We start from the raw sequence: 20,693 nt of genomic DNA, 5'->3' as shown, positions 1-20,693 counted from the left end.
CCAGACTGTCATCCATGTCTTTATGGACCTTGCTTTGTGCACTGGTGCACAGTTATGTTCGAAGAGCAAAGGGCCAGCTCCAAACTTGGGAGCATGGAATTGTCCAAAATGTCTTGGTGTGCAGAAGTATTTAGAGTTCCTTTCACTGGAACTAAGGGGCCATGCCCAGCTCCTGAAAAACAACCCTATAGCATAATCCCCCCTCCAACAAATTTTACACTCAGCACAATGCAGTCAGACAATACTGTCTTGCTGGAAACCACCAAACTCAGAGTCGTCCATCAGATTGCCAGATGGAGAAGCACGATTCGTCACTCCAGATAATGCGTCTCCACTGCTCTACAGACCAGTGGCGGTGTGCTTTACACCACTTTGCAATGGAAACCCATTCCACATGAAGTTTGGAGGTCTGTAGAAATTGACTCTGCAGAAAGTTGGCAACCTCTTTGCTATATCCGCCTCAGCACTTGCAGACCCCGCTCCATCAGTTTACATAGCCTACCACTTCGTGGCTGAGTTGCTGTTGTTCCCAAACGCTTCCACATTCTTGTAATACAGCTTGACAGTTGATGATGGTATGTTTAGGAGCGAAGAAATTTCACGACTGGATTTGTTGTACAGGTGGCATCCTATCACATTTCAACTCTGGAATTCACTGAGCTCCTGAGAGCGACCCATTCTTTCACAAATGTTTGTAAAAACAGTCTGCATACCTAGGTGCTTGATTTTATACTCCTGTGGCCATAGAAGTGATTGGAACACCTGATTCCGATTTTTTGGATGAGTGAGCGAGTACTTTTGGCAATATAGTGTATATCCAATCAAAATGACCTCTCGAACGAGAAATTTAATTTTGTCCGTTGTGAATTGATTGTTATTTGGTAATGGCTGTTATTTTGTATGAAGGGCAGATTGATGGAAGAGGATGTTAATATTTTTGGGCACAGAAATTTAAGTTAAAACAAAATTTAAATTTAAAGTTTGAAGGCAGAGTTCACCTAAAAATGATAATTCATTCATTATTTACTCAACGTCATGTCATGGCTGAATTTCTTTCATCTGTAGAACATAAGATTTATGAAGAATGTTGGCATCCAAACTGTTTTATTGTGATATGTTGTTAATTTACATTTTAAATATTCTATTCCATTCTAGTCTATTCTATGTGCTTCATCTCATGTTTTCTACCAAGATCATGCGTGTATCTTTTTAAACTGCTGACATCATCACACTCATGATTTGCCTTTAAAAGCCACGTCCTGACCTGAACAGTTGGTACATGAAACATGACAAGAATAACAATCATCTTTACATGTAACTGCTCATTTTAATGAAGGAACAAATGCATTCTGTTATCACAAAACAGTAGGTTATCAGACAAGACGGCAAAATCAACGACCGCAACCGAATGCAAATTGTCAAACAATGTAAACATAAATTATTCATTGTGGGTGAATGCACCTTTTTCATTCTTATTCAAACGCAAAAAGTGCATTAACTCAATACTTCAAAAAGTACAAATAGCTGCATGCATGGTGTTGTTTATCTGTGTTTATCCCACAGACGTTTTGGTTAAAAAAAATAAAAATAAAAATTTCACTGTTAGTTTTTCAGAAAGAACTGAGGTTCCTGCATTCTTTCCTTTATGTCAGGAAATGAGATACTTTTGCATAATTTCTCTTCAGAAATCATTCTGTCTTCAATTTGATGTGTGCTCTGCATAGACGGTTATGGCAGTTTATCACATTTTCCTGATATTTGTCTAAAGTCAGGCTTTAGACTGATCATCACAGCACAAGGCCATTAGAAAAATCACCTGGAAGAAATGATATTAAAAAGCATATCTTAAGCATGGCCTACCTTCGTGTTCCATCAGACAATCTCCAGCGCATTACTCACTGTCATATCGCAAATGATTCAGCGTGCCATGCATAATGCATCAGTGCGAATCTTTAGAGGCTGCTTGCAGATTGCCAATGTCTCTGACTGCAGGTTAATCTATCCTATATTCACTGGAGAAAATACAACACTGTTGTTGCCTTCTGCTGTGCAGATCTCACGTTTACACAGGTGGTGTTTCTCCCGTCATCTTTCTATCACTTTAATCGAGCCGCTGATTAATTAATAGTCTGATTGTGGTGGTTTTAACACACACGGTTCTGGATCTCATTACCATGGCATTGTTCTTTCAGATGCAATGTAATGCTTCCATTTGCTTCTATTAAACCATCCAAGCTAAGAAAAAGATGGAGATGGAATTGCTCTGGGCTTTAGGGGGTAATTGAAGGAACGATCACCTCGCTTCTGTCATTATCATGGGAATCTGAGATTGACTGTGCCATCATCTTCTGTGGGTGCTACCATTTCTTCTCATTCTTCTCTCAACATCCGCACCAATATGTCCTACTGAATAGCTATCTTTCACTTTTATTCTTTTCCCCCAGCCTTTGAAATGACTGAGAGGTGAATCAGAGGATGCCAAGATTCTAGGCAATAACAATAAAACGCTTCTGGTGAGAAAGAGGGAAAGCAATAAGAGTGGAGTGTTCTCCTAGTGTGCCAGCAAGCAGCTCTGAGACGCCTGAGAATCAACCCATCTGCTTCAACTCCATTTTCGCTGTTGTGGATTACACAAAATATTGACAGAATTAGAGAATTAAAGAGGAAGTGGTGATTTAGCATCTCCAGATATCTGGCTATTTAACTCTAATGTTCTGTCAGGGGTCTGTGAGAGCTACTGATTCGATAAAACACTTCAAAGCCTCTGTAGGACATCTGTTGCATTAATAATGTGCAACGTCCCAGAGACCCTGGATATAAAACATGTTAACATTCTATGTATAGTGTTCACTCTATAGAGGTACTCCCTGGCAGTTATTTTACTTTATTTACTTTATTTAGTTTTATTTGATAGACATACATTTTTTTTATTGTTATTTTATTCTCTTTTAAATATACAGAACAACAAACAATCAGCCAGCAGTGAAAGACAAAAACACATAAAGTGTAAAAAAAAAAAAAAAACTGCAATAACTTTCTGCAACCCTTGGCATTAAAACCAAAACCACTGAAAGAAGTCTAGGGCAAAAAACAGCACATTACATGAGCAACTTTTTTAAAGCTTTACTCATCAAGGGTGCATTGAACTAATCAAAAATGGCAGTAAAGCCTTTCACTTTGAAAATAAATAAACAGAAATATATTTTTTTCAAACTTTTTGTTCTTTAAAGAAATTAGGGGAAAAAAATGCATCATAGATTCTAAGCAGTGCAGTCAATAATAAGACATTTCTTGCAAATCAGCAAATTAGAATTATTTGAGATGGGAGTAATGGTGTTGAAAATGTAGCTTTGCCAAAAAAAAAAAAAAAAAAAAAAAAAAAAAAAAATTAATAATAATAAAAAACTGCATTTGAATAATAATGAGCAACAATGCTGTTTGTAATGTAGTTGAACATTTTTGGTCAAGTAAATGCATTCTTAGTGAACATAAAAGAAAAAATCTGCTCACAAACGCTTTTTAATGCAGTAGCCTACTTTTGTTGTTGAAAATGCCTAATAATTTACAGAAATCAATTATTTAAAAAACTCTGTTATTGAATGTAATAAATGGTTTCCATCACTTCACTTATAAATGGCTATATGCTCAGTGAACTCATTGTGGGATCATGTTTGTATCAGGTTCCGTGTACTTGTGATTATGTAATCCACTTGTCATAAAGCTTATTAGTAGTTTCTGTCCTATCTGTATTGCTTCAAAGCTTCTCTCAGGCTTCGAACCCAAAGGTCTGTATGTTTACACACATGCAGCATTTATAGTTTATTAACCTTAGTGGCATGACATCAGTTCCTCCCCCCCCCTGGAGGGCTGCAGGGAAATCTGTAATGGCTTCAAAGTGTTCTGCCGTTACCATAGAAACAGCAATAAAAGCAATTAAATGTGATGTGCAAAAAACGTGTACATAGAGCCATCGTTTCAGAATGGCCCTTGAAATTCCATCAGTTTCAGATTGTCTTGCTCTCTGCATGAAGCTCTGAAATGTTCGCATTCTTCGTACATTTGATTTTGCTCTGCAGTTTTCCCATCATGGTGTCTGTGGCATCAGGGGGAGGGTGGCAAAGAGTGGTGCTCATCTCTGATGCATGGCACATTAGCGCGTATTTGCATAATGTCTTCAGGCCTTATTAGGGCCATGCAGAAATGCTTTAGGGAGGATCTCATGTGTCTGATCCTGCACAGGCATGTTTCACACCTTCCAGTACTTTGCAGTGCAAATGAATCACACATGTGAACAAATTAGTTTGAAATCAGCTCACAGTCTGGTCCTTCATCATATACATGAACACCTGAAGACACAACCCAACCCTACACCATATGTGCTCATATTTTCACAAATCTGTAGTTCATAAATGTTTTTAGTGAATAGTCTAGTTTAATTAGTTTTATTCTTAATTGTCATTATCTACAGTATGATTATAATTGGATTACTTCTTGTTATAGTTTAGTTTTGTCTTTTTAATTATGTGAGGATTTAATAAAAGACACTTTTTTTCTTTTCAGGCACTGGCTAATTTAGAGATACTGGGATGCTTTGCTTCCATAATTTCACTTTTAAAGTTTGTTTTCTCAAAATAATTTTTTTCTCATGCTCCGAGACAGACTTTTTCTAGCTGTAGACAATATCCTGAAAGTCAAACAAAGATATTTTGATACTTATCTTTTGGAAGTGTATAAAATAATTTGCATATATATATATATATATATATATATATATATATATATATATATATATATATATATATATATATATATATATATATTGTCTCATTGCATATTTAAACATAACCCTTCAGAAAACCTGTAATATAAAACACTTGCTTTAATGTACTGTTATATCTATCAGTTCAAGTTCTATCAGTTTTTACCCTGTAGTGTATTGCCTTGTAAAGCCTTTAACCCGTTTTTTTTTTTTTTTTTGTACAGCACTTTGGCTCAGCTTCTGTTGCTTTTCAGTATGCTTTTTTACTGTAAGTACATTTTGTCTTAACATGACATACTTTTGGCTGTGTAGTTTATGTTCTACAGCTTTTAGACCTTCAGGTGTTCACTTCGAGGTCAGTGGAGATCTCCATTATCTCCAGAACCATACTGAATAAGCGATTTTGTAAGTGTGAGGGGTTGGTCGAAACAAGCCTGCAGTGAGCCATAAATGAGAATGCATCATTCCTGTGTGCTCTTCTTCTCACAAATATGCTGTGCGCGAAACTGTCTATCTCTAAACAAGAGTCTTTTGTGAACAGCACAATGTGACTTGTAGACCAAGAGGCGGCGAACGTTCAAGAATGTTCAATAGGAGTGTGTTGTATCTGTGCATATTGTGTAGCATGGATGCTCGGGGTTAAAAGAAGATGTAACAATCAATATCTTCCTCTGCTTGTCTTTTGCCTTTGGCTGTGTCTTTCTCTCCTACTCAATCTCACACAGAGTGCCAACGATAGCACACAAGGCGGAGCTCGAACAGATCATTGTGTTTTTCTGTGTTTTTTGCCCACACCCGGTCAAAGAATGAATTTATGTTGCATCAATTAGCAAGCCATCCCTTGATCTAGGAATGTTGCGGCAATTTGTGAATTGTTATAAATAGCTATAGCTCAAATATGAGTGGTATTAATGAGAAAGGGGCGAACGGTGTTGACACCATGCTGACAAATGAGAAAATTACATTTAATATAATTGCATGTAGGAAAGCTTTTTTGGTTTTTTTGGAATGTGGTGTAAAGTATGTAAAGAAAAGTCTTCTAGTCTAAACTGCGTACAGGCCTGAAAGTTAACCCTTGGCATTGCTGGGACATAATGCTGGTCTTTTAAGCATAGACTTTATTTTAACCTTAGAGTTAAAATAGAATAATAAATAAAACTTATTGAAATGTGAGCAGTAATTTATTCATATACATTGTGTATAAAAAGATGTTAAACTGCCTGAAACTGATAAAAAAGATAGAATACATTTGATTGAATCATGTCATGTGAATTTTGAAAATCTCCCACAGTGAATGAGAAATCCAATCACTTCCTTTAAACTCATCATAGGTGCATGTAAAATAACCTTAGCTTAGTATATAAAACTAAATGCACTTTAGAATGTACAAGTTTCCTCAAAGTACAGTGTTTTAAATAAATGTCTGATTCTGTTTTATTGTTGATTCTGTTTATGAAATGAGTAAAGAAATTGTTTTTTTTCTTCTATACAATGCTAAACAACTGGGTTAGTATTCAGCTTAAATATATTTTTATTTCCTGTAAACATGCTTAAAGAAAATGGACAAACCTTACATATTGACATATTTATTGGCTTTATTTCTCATCCATCAAACATTTGTGGCTTTTTCTTGTTGATCAAAATTGTGTTTTCCATAAATTTATACTAAATACCTGTATATGTGACATCATAATTCACTTCACTAGTCATAACAGCTCAAGAGAGTTATATAAAAGAGTATAATCTAAAATCATTAAAAATTTAAAATAATAAATAAATAAATAAATAAATAAATAAATAAATAAATGGCTGACTTAACCAATAAGGTAAATATCATTATTAATATACCAAGCTGTAATGGCAAAGTTGCTAATTATTTACAGAAAATAAATGTGGCAATATATTTGTAAAATTACTTGATATAATTATAAATAATTCAAACAATTAAATTCCATAATTCCAGAAGTTTTTATAACTGATGCGCCTCAGGGTTTACACTTTTACACCAATTAATTCATGTGACTTTTCCACTCATTTGTATTCAGGGACTCCTTGTTCTCAAATAAAATGACTGTTGAGGGAATTAATTAAATATGAAATAAAATGTCAGTCTAAATCTTGAATTTTACATTTGATTTTTAATGCTGGTTTTGCGTTATTTTAAATAATTAAAATTTGGTATGGTAGCTGCTTCACTTTTTACAGTGCACCTGTTGATATTGCGGCACAGAGGATATGTAGTTTCTTTTTTTCTATTTGACTTATTACATTGGACTGAAAAAATCTCCCTAATCCATTTTCTTGGTTGTTCATGGATACTGAGCAGAGATGCATCATCAAAGGGTTCCTCACATTTATTTGCATTTCCCATGCTAATGTAAGCACTATCAGCCCTCTCTTCCCCTCAGCTACTCCCACAGCCCTGCTTTGTCTCGCCCTTTCCTGAGGTCTGACCACCAGACACTGAGCCTGAGCTCAGCCATTACAAGCCATCAGAGACGAGAGGGGTTTTTTCACCTCCGGTCACTTGGGAGCAAGAGCCAATGGGAGCCTCACTAATTGGGCTAGCAACAAAGGACTGAAGCAACCCCAAGGCCTTAGTGCTCCAAAAGTGAGCTGAAAAGCACAGGCATTGATGGGAGGAGTGAATGGAGAGACGGGCCTGCTACTATCTAATGGGAGACCATATTTGTGGTATGAACTGAGAGGGGTTTGTTTCCTCAGACCAACAGCTGCCCTTATTCTCTGGTGATAGTTGAGAAAGAAAAGGCTTTTGAATGGTACTCTTCCCTCATCTCTGTTACCATAGTTGCATCTCCTCTCTTATCCAGGTCTGGACTGCACAATCCCGTGTGAACTCAGAAAGAGAAGGGAGAGAAGAAAGCAGTATGATTTTTTTTTGAGAGAAGGCGATAGGACTGATCTATGGGGAGACATGCTTTTCTTTTTTTCCTGTGCCCACTGAACAACACTGAGGCTTACAGAAAATGTTGGTTACTTTTGCATCACTATTTAAACGCAATGCATACATACAGATATACAGTCCACATATTTCTAGTTCAGTATGACCTAGACTCGTGTTCTGAGAGATTGGTGAAACTAAACCGGATCAGTAACTAACAGATTCTGCTGCTGTGCTGAAAAATGGAGATTCCAAAGCAAATCTTAAGGGGATTTTATAATAAGAGTCGAGCTTTGATTGCTGACTTGCTTCCTCTAATGTATACAAGCAATTTCCAGGCAGATGATATATAAATTTGGTGATACAGAAAGATGGCTTCAGCATTAAAAAAAACTGTTAGGTACTATAGGTACTGTTGGTGCGGTTTTATTATATGTGAGCCAAATCATGAACTTGGGTTCTCGTCATCCACCACTAGTGTGATGCAACGTCAGACATATTGTGTCAGAATGCCCACTACACATCAGCTTACCGGTGGAGAGGAGATGGAGTAATGAAGCCAATCAGCAGACATGGGAATTGTTAGGTCATGATAGTCAGAGGCCAATGGGCGCATTTGGTCAGGATGCCGAGGTCACACCTCTACTCTTTTCTAAAGACATCCTGGGTTTTTTAATGACCACAGAGAACATGGATATTGTTAGAATATTAGTCATTTATTAGTAATAGTTAAGCACATATTACTTTATTCAGCATGTAAACCTTATTCTACTTCCCCAATCCTACCCAATGCCCAAACTTAACAGCTACCTTACTATTGATAATAGCAGCAAATTAGGAGTTTATTGAGAGAAAAGTTCTAGTTATTAGTGAATAAGTGTTCCCTGAAAGTGTTACTGAAAAAGGCAATCGGAACCCCTCCAGGGTCTGCACCTCCACAACCTGTTCTTGTTCTGAGTGGGTTTTGAACCCAGGTCACCAGCATGGGAGGCATGCACTCCAACAAGGAAACTACAGGGCTCTAGTGTGCCTCTTTTTAAGATTTGGGGAGGTTTACTTGCACAGCACCTACCTGCTGGCCTCCATTAATCTCACCTCCCTAAACCTCACACCCATCAGGGTCATGACACCACATGGGTCCTCACCACCACAACCCGTTCTTGTTCTTAGTGGATCTTGAACCCTGGACTCTGGCATGTGAGGTGGGCGCTCTAACAAGGAGACTAAAGTGTCAGTCTAGTGTCAGGTGCTAGCGTGACTCTTTTTAAGATCAGGAGAGGGAGTTTTACTTGCACAGCACCTACCCGCTGGCCTCCGTTAGGAATAATGTGAATTTTTGTTTTTCAGTGCCGTCGTCTATGCATTTAATCAAAAATATTGGAATTTGCGTTCTGGAGATGAACAAAGAGGGCAAATAATTAATGACAAAATATACATTTTTGGGTGAACTTTCGCTTTAAGACCAGCACGTTGCATTATGGGATGGAGTGTATAAAAAAAACTCTGCGGTAAGCTTTTTGTATACAACACAATTTGGAAAACAAGCTTTGAAAGCAGTTCAGCCTCCCTTCTGGCATCTTCCACCTTTTTTCCCATTGAAAATGATCTGGGAACGTGCACCGTATAAAACAGGCTTTTCCCCTGTCACATGTGCACACAGTGATTGGGAAAGATTGTTTGTCGGGGGTGGTGAAATACTCCCGGATCAATGATATGTGCACAATGAGGTAATTCTTTGTCTCTTTCTGTATTTATTCAGCAGGGATCTGAGCGTGTGCCAGGAATGCTTGTCGTGCTCTCTCTGTGGAGTGACACTGACGACTCTCTCTTCTGACACTCCTGTGGGGTGGCCCGCTTCCTCTCATCCATCCATGCTCTTGTCTGCTGTGTTGACAAAGCTTCGCAGGTCCCTCTCCATCAACACCGCCACCTGACAGTGCTGCATTTTACACCACATGGAAGACTGTTGCGAGGCCGGGTAATAGGTTTGCTGACACAAACTATGCGGGTCAATAAAACTCAAAGATGATTCGGGCTCTGGGAAATGTCTTTCTTGTAATGTCTTCACCGTGATGAAGCCCTTTGAGGAGTCAGGAATGGGGTCTTTAATACTGACCTTTGGCTATTCAGAGACACCGAACTCTTGTTTTGAAACCATTATAGAGTCTATGACACACTTAAGAAATTTTTAGAGGTTCACTATGAAATACTCATAGCAGTCGCTACCTCATATAAAGACATTTCATAAGGTTCTTTTTAGCTGTTTTTAAAAACATCCCACTAGGAAAATCATTTTTTTGATAAATATCAAATTGAAAGATCTTGTATAGTTTTTACTGTAGTGCTTTATTTGCTTAATTATTGATGTGATAAGTGTGCTCTAAACTGTTTGTTCATACCTTAGTGCAAACCTAGCTGCAGCCATTTCATAAAAATACATACATAATATATATATATATATATATATATATATATGTATGTGTATGTATGTATGTATGTATGTATGTGTATATATATACAGCGCTGTAGAAGCACCAGAATTTTCCTCCTCACATTCCATGCACCCCATTTTACACATATGTGTGTGTATCATGATTTATTTATTTTTTTTATTTAAAAAATTTTTTCAGTCATTTTCTATGCCCACTGTAATTAGGGCTTTCCCAGGTCACTTGTAAGGTACTAGAATGAATCGCATCATGGTAAGGACCTTAAGTAATTGCCAATAGACCCTTACAAGGTCTGTAATCTCTATGTAATGTCTTTAATCTTTTGTAAATACGGGACAAGAAGAGTTTAACCCTACTGTACATACATTTAGATGCAGAAACCGTATCCATCACATCTAAAGGTCATCTAGGCCATCTAGAAACATACAGCACACTCTAATTACAAACAAAACAGTGTCTCTTACGCATAAGCCCTTGTTCATGTTTAATTATTTTAATGAATTCCAGGCGAATATGTGCTGTAATGTGCACTGCAAACTATTTCAGGGCCCTCTGGTGAATTTTTTTTTTTTTTAACATCCCAACCTCATAATGAATGTAGGCCATACTGCTGTTTGAGGACAAGAACATAGACTGAAACTATGCTGATGATAATACATCTAGACTTTGCTTTGGCACGGTGTCTTTATCATAAGATATGCGCAAACACTGTATTAATAGGAACTGCTTCTGTTCAGGGAAAGCCCTGTGTGGAGTAAGTTCACACTATATTTAAGTTTGGAAACAGTCTCATCTTGGCTGCGATATGGGCCATGTTACACATCATGATTGTCTCAGAGGGAAAGAAAAAACAAACGCTTCAGTGAATTCCTTGTGTAATTATGTAGGTTTCCAGAAAACACCTACACAGAAATCATATATTAAAGGCATTGTAAGGCACTTTCAGATTCTCTAATGCTTCTAAACATAAACTGTTTATGATTGGGTAAAAAAGCTGCTGCTGCTTTACATTTGCAGGTGTTTTCCCAATTACTTTTTTTATAGAATATTTATAAATCCAATAAAAATGTACTTTATTTTTCCCTGGTTGCCTTTCACGTCAGTGCTGTTACCTCATCATGGCATTATTTTCCTGCAGTTTCAGAATGACTAGTCTTATTGTTTTATGTATTAGGTTATTGGCTCTAAAAACCTTTACTTTAATGGATAAAATCTATCCTGTTGGTCTTTTTCTCTTTCATTTGTTCCCTTCATTCATCCATCCTGTCACTCACTTTTTGTATGGCATGCAGGCGATTGCATCAGACAGCCTAGCGATTGAGATCATTAGGCGAACTGATTTAATGAACAGGAAGCGTCCTGCTTGGCCGTGGCAGGCGTGCGATACTCACACAGACAGGCACTAATTGATTTCTCAGCCAGTGATTTCCCTGGATAAATATATGAGGGCCCAACACCTCCTCAATGCGAGCCGTCAGCTCAGGTGGCTGCGAAGGTGCTAGCACAGCATAAACAGTGCATGAGGCACGATACGCAAATCCATCAACACTTTGTTTACCTCATATGGCCTAGCATTCTCGCCTGTTGCCACGGAGACTCTTATATCACAGTCAGTGTGATGGTATGTTAGCCGAAAAACAGACGTGGCTGCTGTATTGTATACAACATGTCATGGGTTCGCCTCTTCGGTTTTGACTTTGTCCAGCTCCTGTCAGTTTTTTTTTACTTCTGCAGTTTAGGCGAATTGATGCTTGTTGGCAATTTTGGTCAGCTGGAGATCAGTGTTTGATTTTTATCTTTGGACCATTGCTATGTTCACACTGTCAGTTTTGTGATTGACAATCGCATTTTCTTTACAGGTGTGAGTCTCAAAATGTCTCGTTCACAGAGCAGCTTACAGTTGTGTTTAGAATACTAAGCAATAATAATACTCTTGTTGTGTCAGAAAGTGAAGTTTTATGTATGTCGCCATCTTTGATATCACTTCGGTCACTGTTGCTATGGTTACTGGTAAGGAATACGGGTTTGACTCCCGTTGCACGTTCATACAGACCGTATTCTGAACACAACTGTAAGCTGCAGTGTGAACGAGACATTTCGAGACTCATACCTGAAAAGAAAATGCGGATGTCAATCCAAAAACTGTCCGTGTGAACATAGCCTGAGTGAACATAACCATATTCAGGACTCAAAGAACCCAGGACTCTTATTTTGCTGGTGTGTGAACATAGCCTATGATTCCATCCAGTCTGAGGATATCAAACATGCTTGATATTTTGAGCTGATTCTAGAACACGTTTGTTTTCGTTTTTCATGTAGACTATCTCTTAGCAACAAGGCACACGTTTCTGCTCAAATTTGTTGTGTTTGAAACAACTTGTAAGGCAGGTTGTGTGTGATCATCAGTTGTTTTGTTTAATGCCCAGTTTTTTTCTGTAACCGTTTACAAAGTCAGGTAGTACCTAGCGTTTTAAAAACTGTTGAGATTTTAAAAGTCATATAGTTTACTCAGGATTTTAGTAAAGCATTCAAAACATAAACATCTTGCCAGTTAAGGTGTCTTTCTTTAGACCTTTTAATGGCAGGATAAATCCTGTAATGCTGTTAGTTAATTCAGGTCATATTGGAAACATTGTATTCACAAATTGAGCAAATGCAAGTACAACTTTAAAGGAAATCCAAACATCTGGTGAAGGCATCACAATAATCCACATAGTCCATCAATTAATGTCTTGTGAAGAGAATAGCTGCATGTTTGTGAGAAACAAATAATCCCGAAAGCATTTTAACTGTTGCATTTTTCAGTGCAAAAACAATTTGTGTGGAGGACCAAAGGGGACGTAAATAATTTATGTAAGGAGGATGGAATTTATCCTAATAGGTGATGGTACAGTTTAGCTTGTGCATAATTTGAAGAGTTTTGTGTACAGTTGCTTAAGAGAGGTCTTAAATATTTTCCCATAATTCTCCATGGTAGCACAACATTAATAAACATATATAATGTATATATTTTGTTGTTATTTATGTAGCATGAACATTAAAAAAATTAATTTCTTGGAATTTTTTTAATTGTCCAGTGCCGTTGATTCTGACCAAAATCAGTTTGAATCCATCATAACTTCAATTTATTAAAATGAGAACTTTCTAACATAGAACATTTTAAGTTTTATAGCTTTTTCTATATTAGTATATCTGATGTTATGGTTACTCTGGAGCAGGGTTCATCAAACTTGATCCTGGAGGGCTGGTGTTTAGCTCCAACTTGCCTCAATACACTTGCCTGGAAGTTTCAAGTATACGTAGGCTGTATCCGAAATCACCCCCTATACCCTCATTTACTATTACCTACATTAGTCCACTTATTCAGTTCACTTGAAGTGAATTAACTAAATAGTTCCCTGTTTGAGGGTATGTGGGACGATTTTTGGATACAGCCCTAGTATACTAAGACTGATTAGCTGATTCAAGTGTGTTTGATTAGTGTTGGAGCAAGTGCAGGGGCACCAGCCCTCCAGGACTATACTTGATGACCCCTGCCGTGGAGAAACGTTTACACTAAAACCCCCTCGATGAAGTCATTGACTGGTGCTTTATGTTTCCTAAGCAGCCACATTTTGTAATGCCACAGGTGTCCAGTATTTGTCTGTTTGTATCTTGGCTCCATCAATTACATCTTCACCCCTCTGCTCTCTAAGGTCTCAGTGGGTGATGGAGAGAGCAAATGATTGGCAGTCATGGTGATTGGCACTCATTATTAGCCTTGTGACTGCTTTGCAACCAGGTCCAATTCCATTTAACAAAACGCAGCTATAGCTGTCAGCCATTAATTTGTTTTGATTGATTTTTAATGCTTGTCTACTAGTCACATTTGGACTGAAGCAACCCTGACATGTCTTGCTGGCTTTCTTTAACCCACACATCCCCGTAGCAAATCACATTAATTTCCTTGTTTCCTGCTCCTTTTATTAGCGAGGGGGAATATTTTTCTGTTGCGTAACTGTAGATGTATTTCAGCAGCTCTTAAAATGTGGATCAAAGACTAGACGCAGTTCAAAAGTAATAGCCTTTCGTCAGCATATATCCACCCATCGAATACCCGCCTTCTCTGTCTTTTATCCATCCTCATCAGTGAGAGTTTCCGCCTCTTCACCTTGTCTTTATTTTCTCCCCCTTTCCTACAAGAGCGTACCAAATGAATGGCCATGTGGCAGGCAAAGTTCATAAGTATTCACAATATTTCTATTTTCCCAGAGGGAATTCATCATGAGTCGAGCGATTATAATTTGTTCCCTGAAATTTGTCATGTCTGTGTGCGGGGGTGTTCGATGTTCTGGAACCTGGCGAGGTATCGACTCCATCAATCAGTATTACTGTGGTAACGTTCTGAAAGCCCTACATCCAGCGGCAGGCAGCGGGATGGAAAGACAATTATACAGGGAACATGGAATGAGCGAGAGAGACAGATGAGGGACTTAGGCCCTTAAAAAATGCCAAGCACACATTTCTTTGACTCACTTGTTTTCTACCTTTCCATCAATTGGTGTCAATTGTAGTTCTTTACGGCGTAATTTGTCCCTGTAGACCTACCATGGTTTAGAATATTTAAAAAGGAAACAAAAAATAAGGGATCAAGACAAAATTAGACCAAAATAATCACAGTCTGATAATGCAGTTCTCTCCAGTCCAAAAAATATAATAATTAATTCAGTCATAACACCATTACCATAACAATTTATGCAAATTTGCTGTAACAATAAATCTTTGCCTGAATAGCTCTGTGTTCTGTAGAATCTTCAGGCGTATGGCTTTTTATCCTATAGAAAAACTCCTACCATAATCAATCACAAAGACCAATTAAGTTGCACATCAATAATCACAATTAAGACAGAGGTAAACGTGCTTCCCAGATTCATATTGATCTTAAGCACTGAGATGTTGGCCTAACAAGTCAAAACATGCTGCTTAGCCAAGAGTTAAAGCAAAAAGATAGGACTTGTTCCACCCTATTGTGCATTACAGTTTCTCACATAATAGCACTACATGTGATCCAACTTGGTATATGCAGTCTTTGGTAACAGTCAAGGGTTTCAAGTGTATCATTTTGGTGAGAAATTGTTGTTTAATTGGTGTTGATAGTGACTTTCTCGATAGTGAATATCACTTGTAATTTTATTTGCAAGCCAAAGTAGTTAGTAGTCAAAGGTCAAATATGTGTCTAAAAAAGCTAAATCTTTAGTCCTGCAATTAGCACAGGTTGAGCATTTTCAGATCAACTCAATTAAAACAATAATAAGTGTATATATAAACACTTTGAACTATATAATATTTTAGTGTTCTGAACTATTTTATCGTGGTTTATGAGGGCTTATCTGCATTTGGGCTAAATTCCGAGAGCCCTTCCCTCAAACAACACGCCATATACTATTTTTGATGTAAGTGTGAACCCATTGAGTCCACTGGCTTGCTGGAAGGTGTTATGTGATTAGTGGTATAGACATAATGCTCATAGTAAGTGTATGCAAATGTTTGTGTCTTCCTGTGAAACTGGAGAAAAAATACGTAAATTAAGCATGATTCTAAGAATCAGCATCACATCTAATGTATATGGGAGAAACATATGCTGGCATTAACAGAGTTCTTTGACAGCAGACACCATTCTGCAAAAAGATAACGTTAATTATGTAGACCCTGGAGAAGAGTGCACAGGGCATTCTTTACAGAGAGAACAAGCTGTGTGTACAACAATCAAAACATCTTACGTAATGTGTGCAACTCATTTCCTAAGCCTCTAACTACTTGCTCCTTTTGCCTTGATGTCTAATAGAGGTCTTTTGGGTTGAATATGATACTGGCTTAATGAGAAAGGCCTCCTCACCTCCTCCCTTTCCAATGAGTAATTGAGCTTCATGGTTAGAAGCTGGTGTGGCTGATTGCAGCCCATATGCTTCATTTCGATTCATTTGTATGTGCGACTTCCCTCTTGAACTCGGTTCCTAATAAATGATACCTTCTCTTTCACACTTTGCAGATGATGGTAAGCTCTCAGACGTTCTCTTTCATTTTCTGCAGTCTCGCCAGATTTCTTCGAGCCTCAAAGGTGTCACAGCAGCCAGATACTGAATCTGTCATGTTTCATCATTGGCGCGTTGCGCGTGTTAAATTGAAGTCAGGAGAAAAGCACTCTTGTTTCTCACTCCACACCCATTTAATCGCTTAAATTCTATTGTCAGTGAAAATATGCTAATTGGGCCCTCTGTTTGCGTGAGACAGTATTAAAAAGAAAAGCAATTTTTCCATTATCCAGAAGGGAGAAATTGCTTGGGTCTGATAAATGAGCTTATCCTTAATCCTAATTATGTCAAAGGCAGGATTTACAACCTTTTTCATAAACAAGTAGGGAACGCCACAAAAGACTTGACAAAGTAACGTGGATAGCTTTTAGGCCCACCTTGCATTTAAAACACCTTCAGAAACTTGATTGGGCCGAACCCTAGCAGGTTTGTTCAACAAAATATAACAAATGACTAAATGTTTTCTCAGGCATGTGATAACTTCACCTAGATGCATGCTGTATTATACATGGATCCATGAGAGTATGAGCATCTTAAATGGCTCATGTTTGAGAATTGTTGTAGTGATGCTGTGACAGTGACTGGCATGTTGTTTCCTGCAGTGTTTGCCAGCAGGTAATCTCTATCGCACTGAAAGTGCAGTGGATTATAAATAACCCACTGTTGTTCTGAATCAGCCCGAGAGCTTTAATCTTGTCATTGCTCTCTCCAAGCTCAAAGTGGCTGCGAAGCCGGCTGTGAAGCTCTAAGTGGTAGAGATTGCCCAGCAACATCGTAAGGGATGGTTTCAGTGCTTGAGTTTAAATATTGTGCCAACCAAGATGACAAACCGTAAAGTTTCAGATAGTTATTTTGCTCTTGTTTTCATCCAGTTCTCAGAAATACCTTACATTGTAACTATATAGGAAGTGATAGAGTTGTTGTGAGTTGTGAGAATTGAATTGTATTATTACAGCATGTAATTGCATGTCTTGCATGAGATTAAATGTGCATGTTATGGTGTATTGGAAGTCTGTCTGAAACCTTCGTTCCCTTATATGAGGGAACTGGGCAGTCTTCGGGTTTTGGAAGCAGCAGATGGTCTCTCTGTCAATGTCGGCCAGTAAAGTTTATCTACCATACTCTAAATCAGTGGTTGTCAAACAGGAGGCTTCGGCAGACATCCAAAGTGGGCACAAGATGACTTCAAATTATATGCTAAAATATTCTAGCTTAGTATGATAATAAATATATTATGTGACCAGCATCATATATGCACATTTGTCGCTGCAACAACTGTTGTTTTTACTAGAGAACCTACTTGAAACTGCTGAAAGTAATCGCAGTTAATTATTTTTAAGCATTCCTAGGTTTCGTTTTTTACAGGAGAGGATACCAAAGGAAATACTCATTTGATAATAGGGGACCTTGAAGTGGCAAAGGTCTAAAACATAATTTCAGAGTATGAGCTCATGTTTGTTTACGCGTTACTCACCATCGAATGAGACACGCACTTCGAGCGCGAGAAAGACCGCTGTGTAATTCTCATACACAGTAAGTGCTTAATTGTGAACGTAAGAACGAAAGTCCACGCACTGTGTTGCGCTGGAGTGGAATACGGTTATCAGAGTCCCTCACTCACTTACTCTCTCTCCCTCTCTTTCTCTCTCTCTCTCTCCCTCTCTCTTGCGCGCCCGCGGCTCTCAGAGGAAGTGCTGCTTGTGCTGAAGGAACGGCTGGGAGCGCAACACAAGGACGCAGCGCGAGCGCGAGCGAGGACAGCACGCGCAAAGAGGTGCACCTGTAATCCACGCTGCTCACTCGCCGATGTGCGGATAGCGTGAGAGCATCCAGAAGAGATATTCTACACCACGCGCATACCCATGCTTGGGATTTGGCTTTCTTTTTCTTCGCTAATGCAAAAGGAAATATGCAGCGAAGCCTCACACTGCTCTGCACCAGTTTTCTGGGATTGTGCTTCGGTTCCAGTTTCCCAAGTAATATCAACATAGGTGAGTGAGTGACAAAAGTGAAGGATGGAGTGTAAAGTGACGCGCTATGAATAAAAAATAGGGAAAGAGTGATAGTGATGGACTTAGTCATTCACTTGTTTGAACAGAAACATGCCTAGGTTGTTTTAATGTATTGTGGGATTTTTTCTTCCCCCCACAGGAGGGTTATTCCCAACCGAATCACACGAATATGAAGTGTTTCGGTTTGCGCTCTCACATCACCAGGATATCCCTAAACTGGTTCCTCAAGTGGATATGGTCAAAATGGGGAATAGCTTCTCCATGACATATGCTTGTGAGTACAACCTGTTTTTACAGTGTAGAGAGAAATGTGTGTGGTGAATGGCAACGCACTGCAGCTGCTGTTCGCGTCTATCTGTTGCTCTGATGGCAGAATGATAAAATGAAGAAGTCTGGATGGGAAAGTTTTCGCCTTCCTGTTGCGCATACCTCGAAGAGATAAAAATCGATCTTATTTGTATCAAAGAATAATATATTTAACATCAAATGTGGCGCTTTTTGAATGTATTAGTGATATGTGGTTCACAAGTGGAGAAAGTGCAGGGTTCAGACGCATAAATGCGTGTAACGCCGAATGCGCTTTACGCATGGAATGCACTGTCGGACACTAACCTAATTATCAAGTTAAACACATTTTTGCACGACAATTTGTCTTTATTTTAATTTCACTACAGTGCATGCAATTAATCTCAATTATGCATCATGATGGACGCTTCGCCTCGCTGCTGATACATCACGAAACCGTTCTATTGTGTTCGTAATACTGATCTTTTGAATCAATAACGATTGTTGCGTACTATTTTGGGGGTTGTCGGTCAGGTATTTCGGGTCACATGTCATTTTATGATTTAGTAGCTTGTAAGATTTTTTTTTTCTAGTCTCAAAGCGCGCAACGTGTGGCAGCTTCCGTTATACAGAAAACAGGATCAAAGCGCTGTGGAAGAAAACAAGCGTTAATAGCCAATGAATTGATTAATCAATGACTTTCAAGCTCTTTAGGCTCATGTAGATGTCTAACAGCAACATTATAGTGAGGTTACAGACAGAGGATGTGAGTAGGGTATGCTACTTGGGAAAAAAAAAATTTGATTTTTGCTTTGTTAAATATATAAAAAAGAAATTTATTCATGAATAAATTCACTGTTTTCATCTAGAAATGATTCCAGTATTGTTTCTAGTAGGTTATTTATTATATCATTAAATTAATTCAAATAAAGATAATGCTCATTGGTCCGATATAACAAAATTTAAGAAGAACATATTTCTCATTTTATGATCAGGGGATTCTTGAGCTTTACCCATGGGAGAAAACAGGTTGGGAAACACTCCCCTATCTGACTTTTTCTCAGTTTCTTTTCTCATTTTCTCACAAAAGCATCAAAGAATGTGTATGGAGAATAGATTTTTTTTAATATGACGCAAACTAGACACTTGAGTATGAAAATCAGTGTGAAGATGTCTTTCAGTTCTGTAGCATGTTTTAAATATTCCTTGTTCTGAGAGCACATCAAAGAAAGGCACTTTAAATCTATGCATTCGTCTCCCCCGAGCTACCAATATTTCTTTTCTTGATGTGAATTTTGAGCTATGCATAGACCCTCCCACCTCATCCTCCTTTCATACGTTCAGCGTGTGTCAAGACAGACCAATCATCCATCAGCACCTCATGACTTCTCTCTGAGTCTTGTGCAAAACGCTTGTAATGAAAACAATTGCCTTATTAATAGATATTAGGATGCAGTTCCAAATACTGATGCAGTGTAATTAAACTAATTCTGTCAGCGATGGAGGTGTGCTGTGGGATTTTTAAATAGCGTAAAGAGACAAATCAGTCCCTCTATGAATTTCACGGTGTTCTCTCAGGTGGAAAATTCAACATGCTCATTAGTCAATGATGTTCTTGCACTTTTTTCTTCACTGTCTTCAAGATAAGGCATGTGTTATGCACTGACCCATTATGAAGCTCAGTCATATTTATACGCGCCAGCGGTTTGTCCAGGATAATCGAAGGTCTCTTGTATCATTCCGTGCTCCCGTCCTAATCTGTTGCGTAGTGAATGGGCAGCCCTTGCCGGCGAGCTGTGAGAGAAGTGCTGTGAAGGCACCGACTCTCTATAATGCTGAATGGCCTCTTGTGCCAGGAACTGAATGTGTGTCCGGAGACGCCTGAGGAAACTTACCCTCAGCTGCTCCCCCTCTGTGTGGGCTCAATCCTTAGAGCAAACCATCCCCGTCAGCACCTGCCGGGCTTTACCAGAGGGGGTTGCGTACACACAAAAAAGAGGACAGGACTGTTCTGGGGCAAAGGTTGATTAAATAAGAAGTGCTGTGGCACCTAAGCTAATTTTTATTGATAATTGGAAAGAATGATAAGAGTGCAACTGAATCCTTATGTTCTTTTTGGGGCCTCAAAGGCTTCAGTGCCTTAATAGCTATTGTTAGTAGGTAACACTTCACAATAAGGTTTAGTTTGTTGTCATTGGTTCACTACATTGTTAA

The 20,693-nt window shown here is 38.4% G+C and overlaps 1 protein-coding gene across 4 annotated transcripts in view; it reads left to right on the top strand.

Annotated features, from left to right (window-relative positions):
* The first annotated feature begins 17,788 nt into the window (after nt 1-17,788).
* gria1a (glutamate receptor, ionotropic, AMPA 1a) overlaps nt 17,789-20,693 on the top strand; it is a 64,164-nt gene continuing 61,259 nt past the window's right edge. Inside the window, exons 1-2 of one of the 4 annotated variants that reach the window (XR_006252513.1) lie at nt 17,789-18,173; nt 18,334-18,468. Coding sequence is in view for 2 of the 4 variants with exons in the window: in XM_043257140.1 (XP_043113075.1) it covers nt 18,092-18,173; nt 18,334-18,468 (217 nt within the window). In the remaining 2 variants the exon portion in view is untranslated. The remainder of the gene's footprint in view (nt 18,174-18,333; nt 18,469-20,693) is intronic. The other 3 variants (XR_006252514.1, XM_043257140.1, XM_043257139.1) reach the window with 3 other exon arrangements.

The sequence above is a fragment of the Puntigrus tetrazona genome, chromosome 14 (genome assembly GCF_018831695.1).
Source record: "Puntigrus tetrazona isolate hp1 chromosome 14, ASM1883169v1, whole genome shotgun sequence".
Taxonomy (NCBI): Eukaryota; Metazoa; Chordata; class Actinopteri; order Cypriniformes; family Cyprinidae; genus Puntigrus; species Puntigrus tetrazona.
This window is presented reverse-complemented; position numbering and strand designations above follow the sequence as displayed.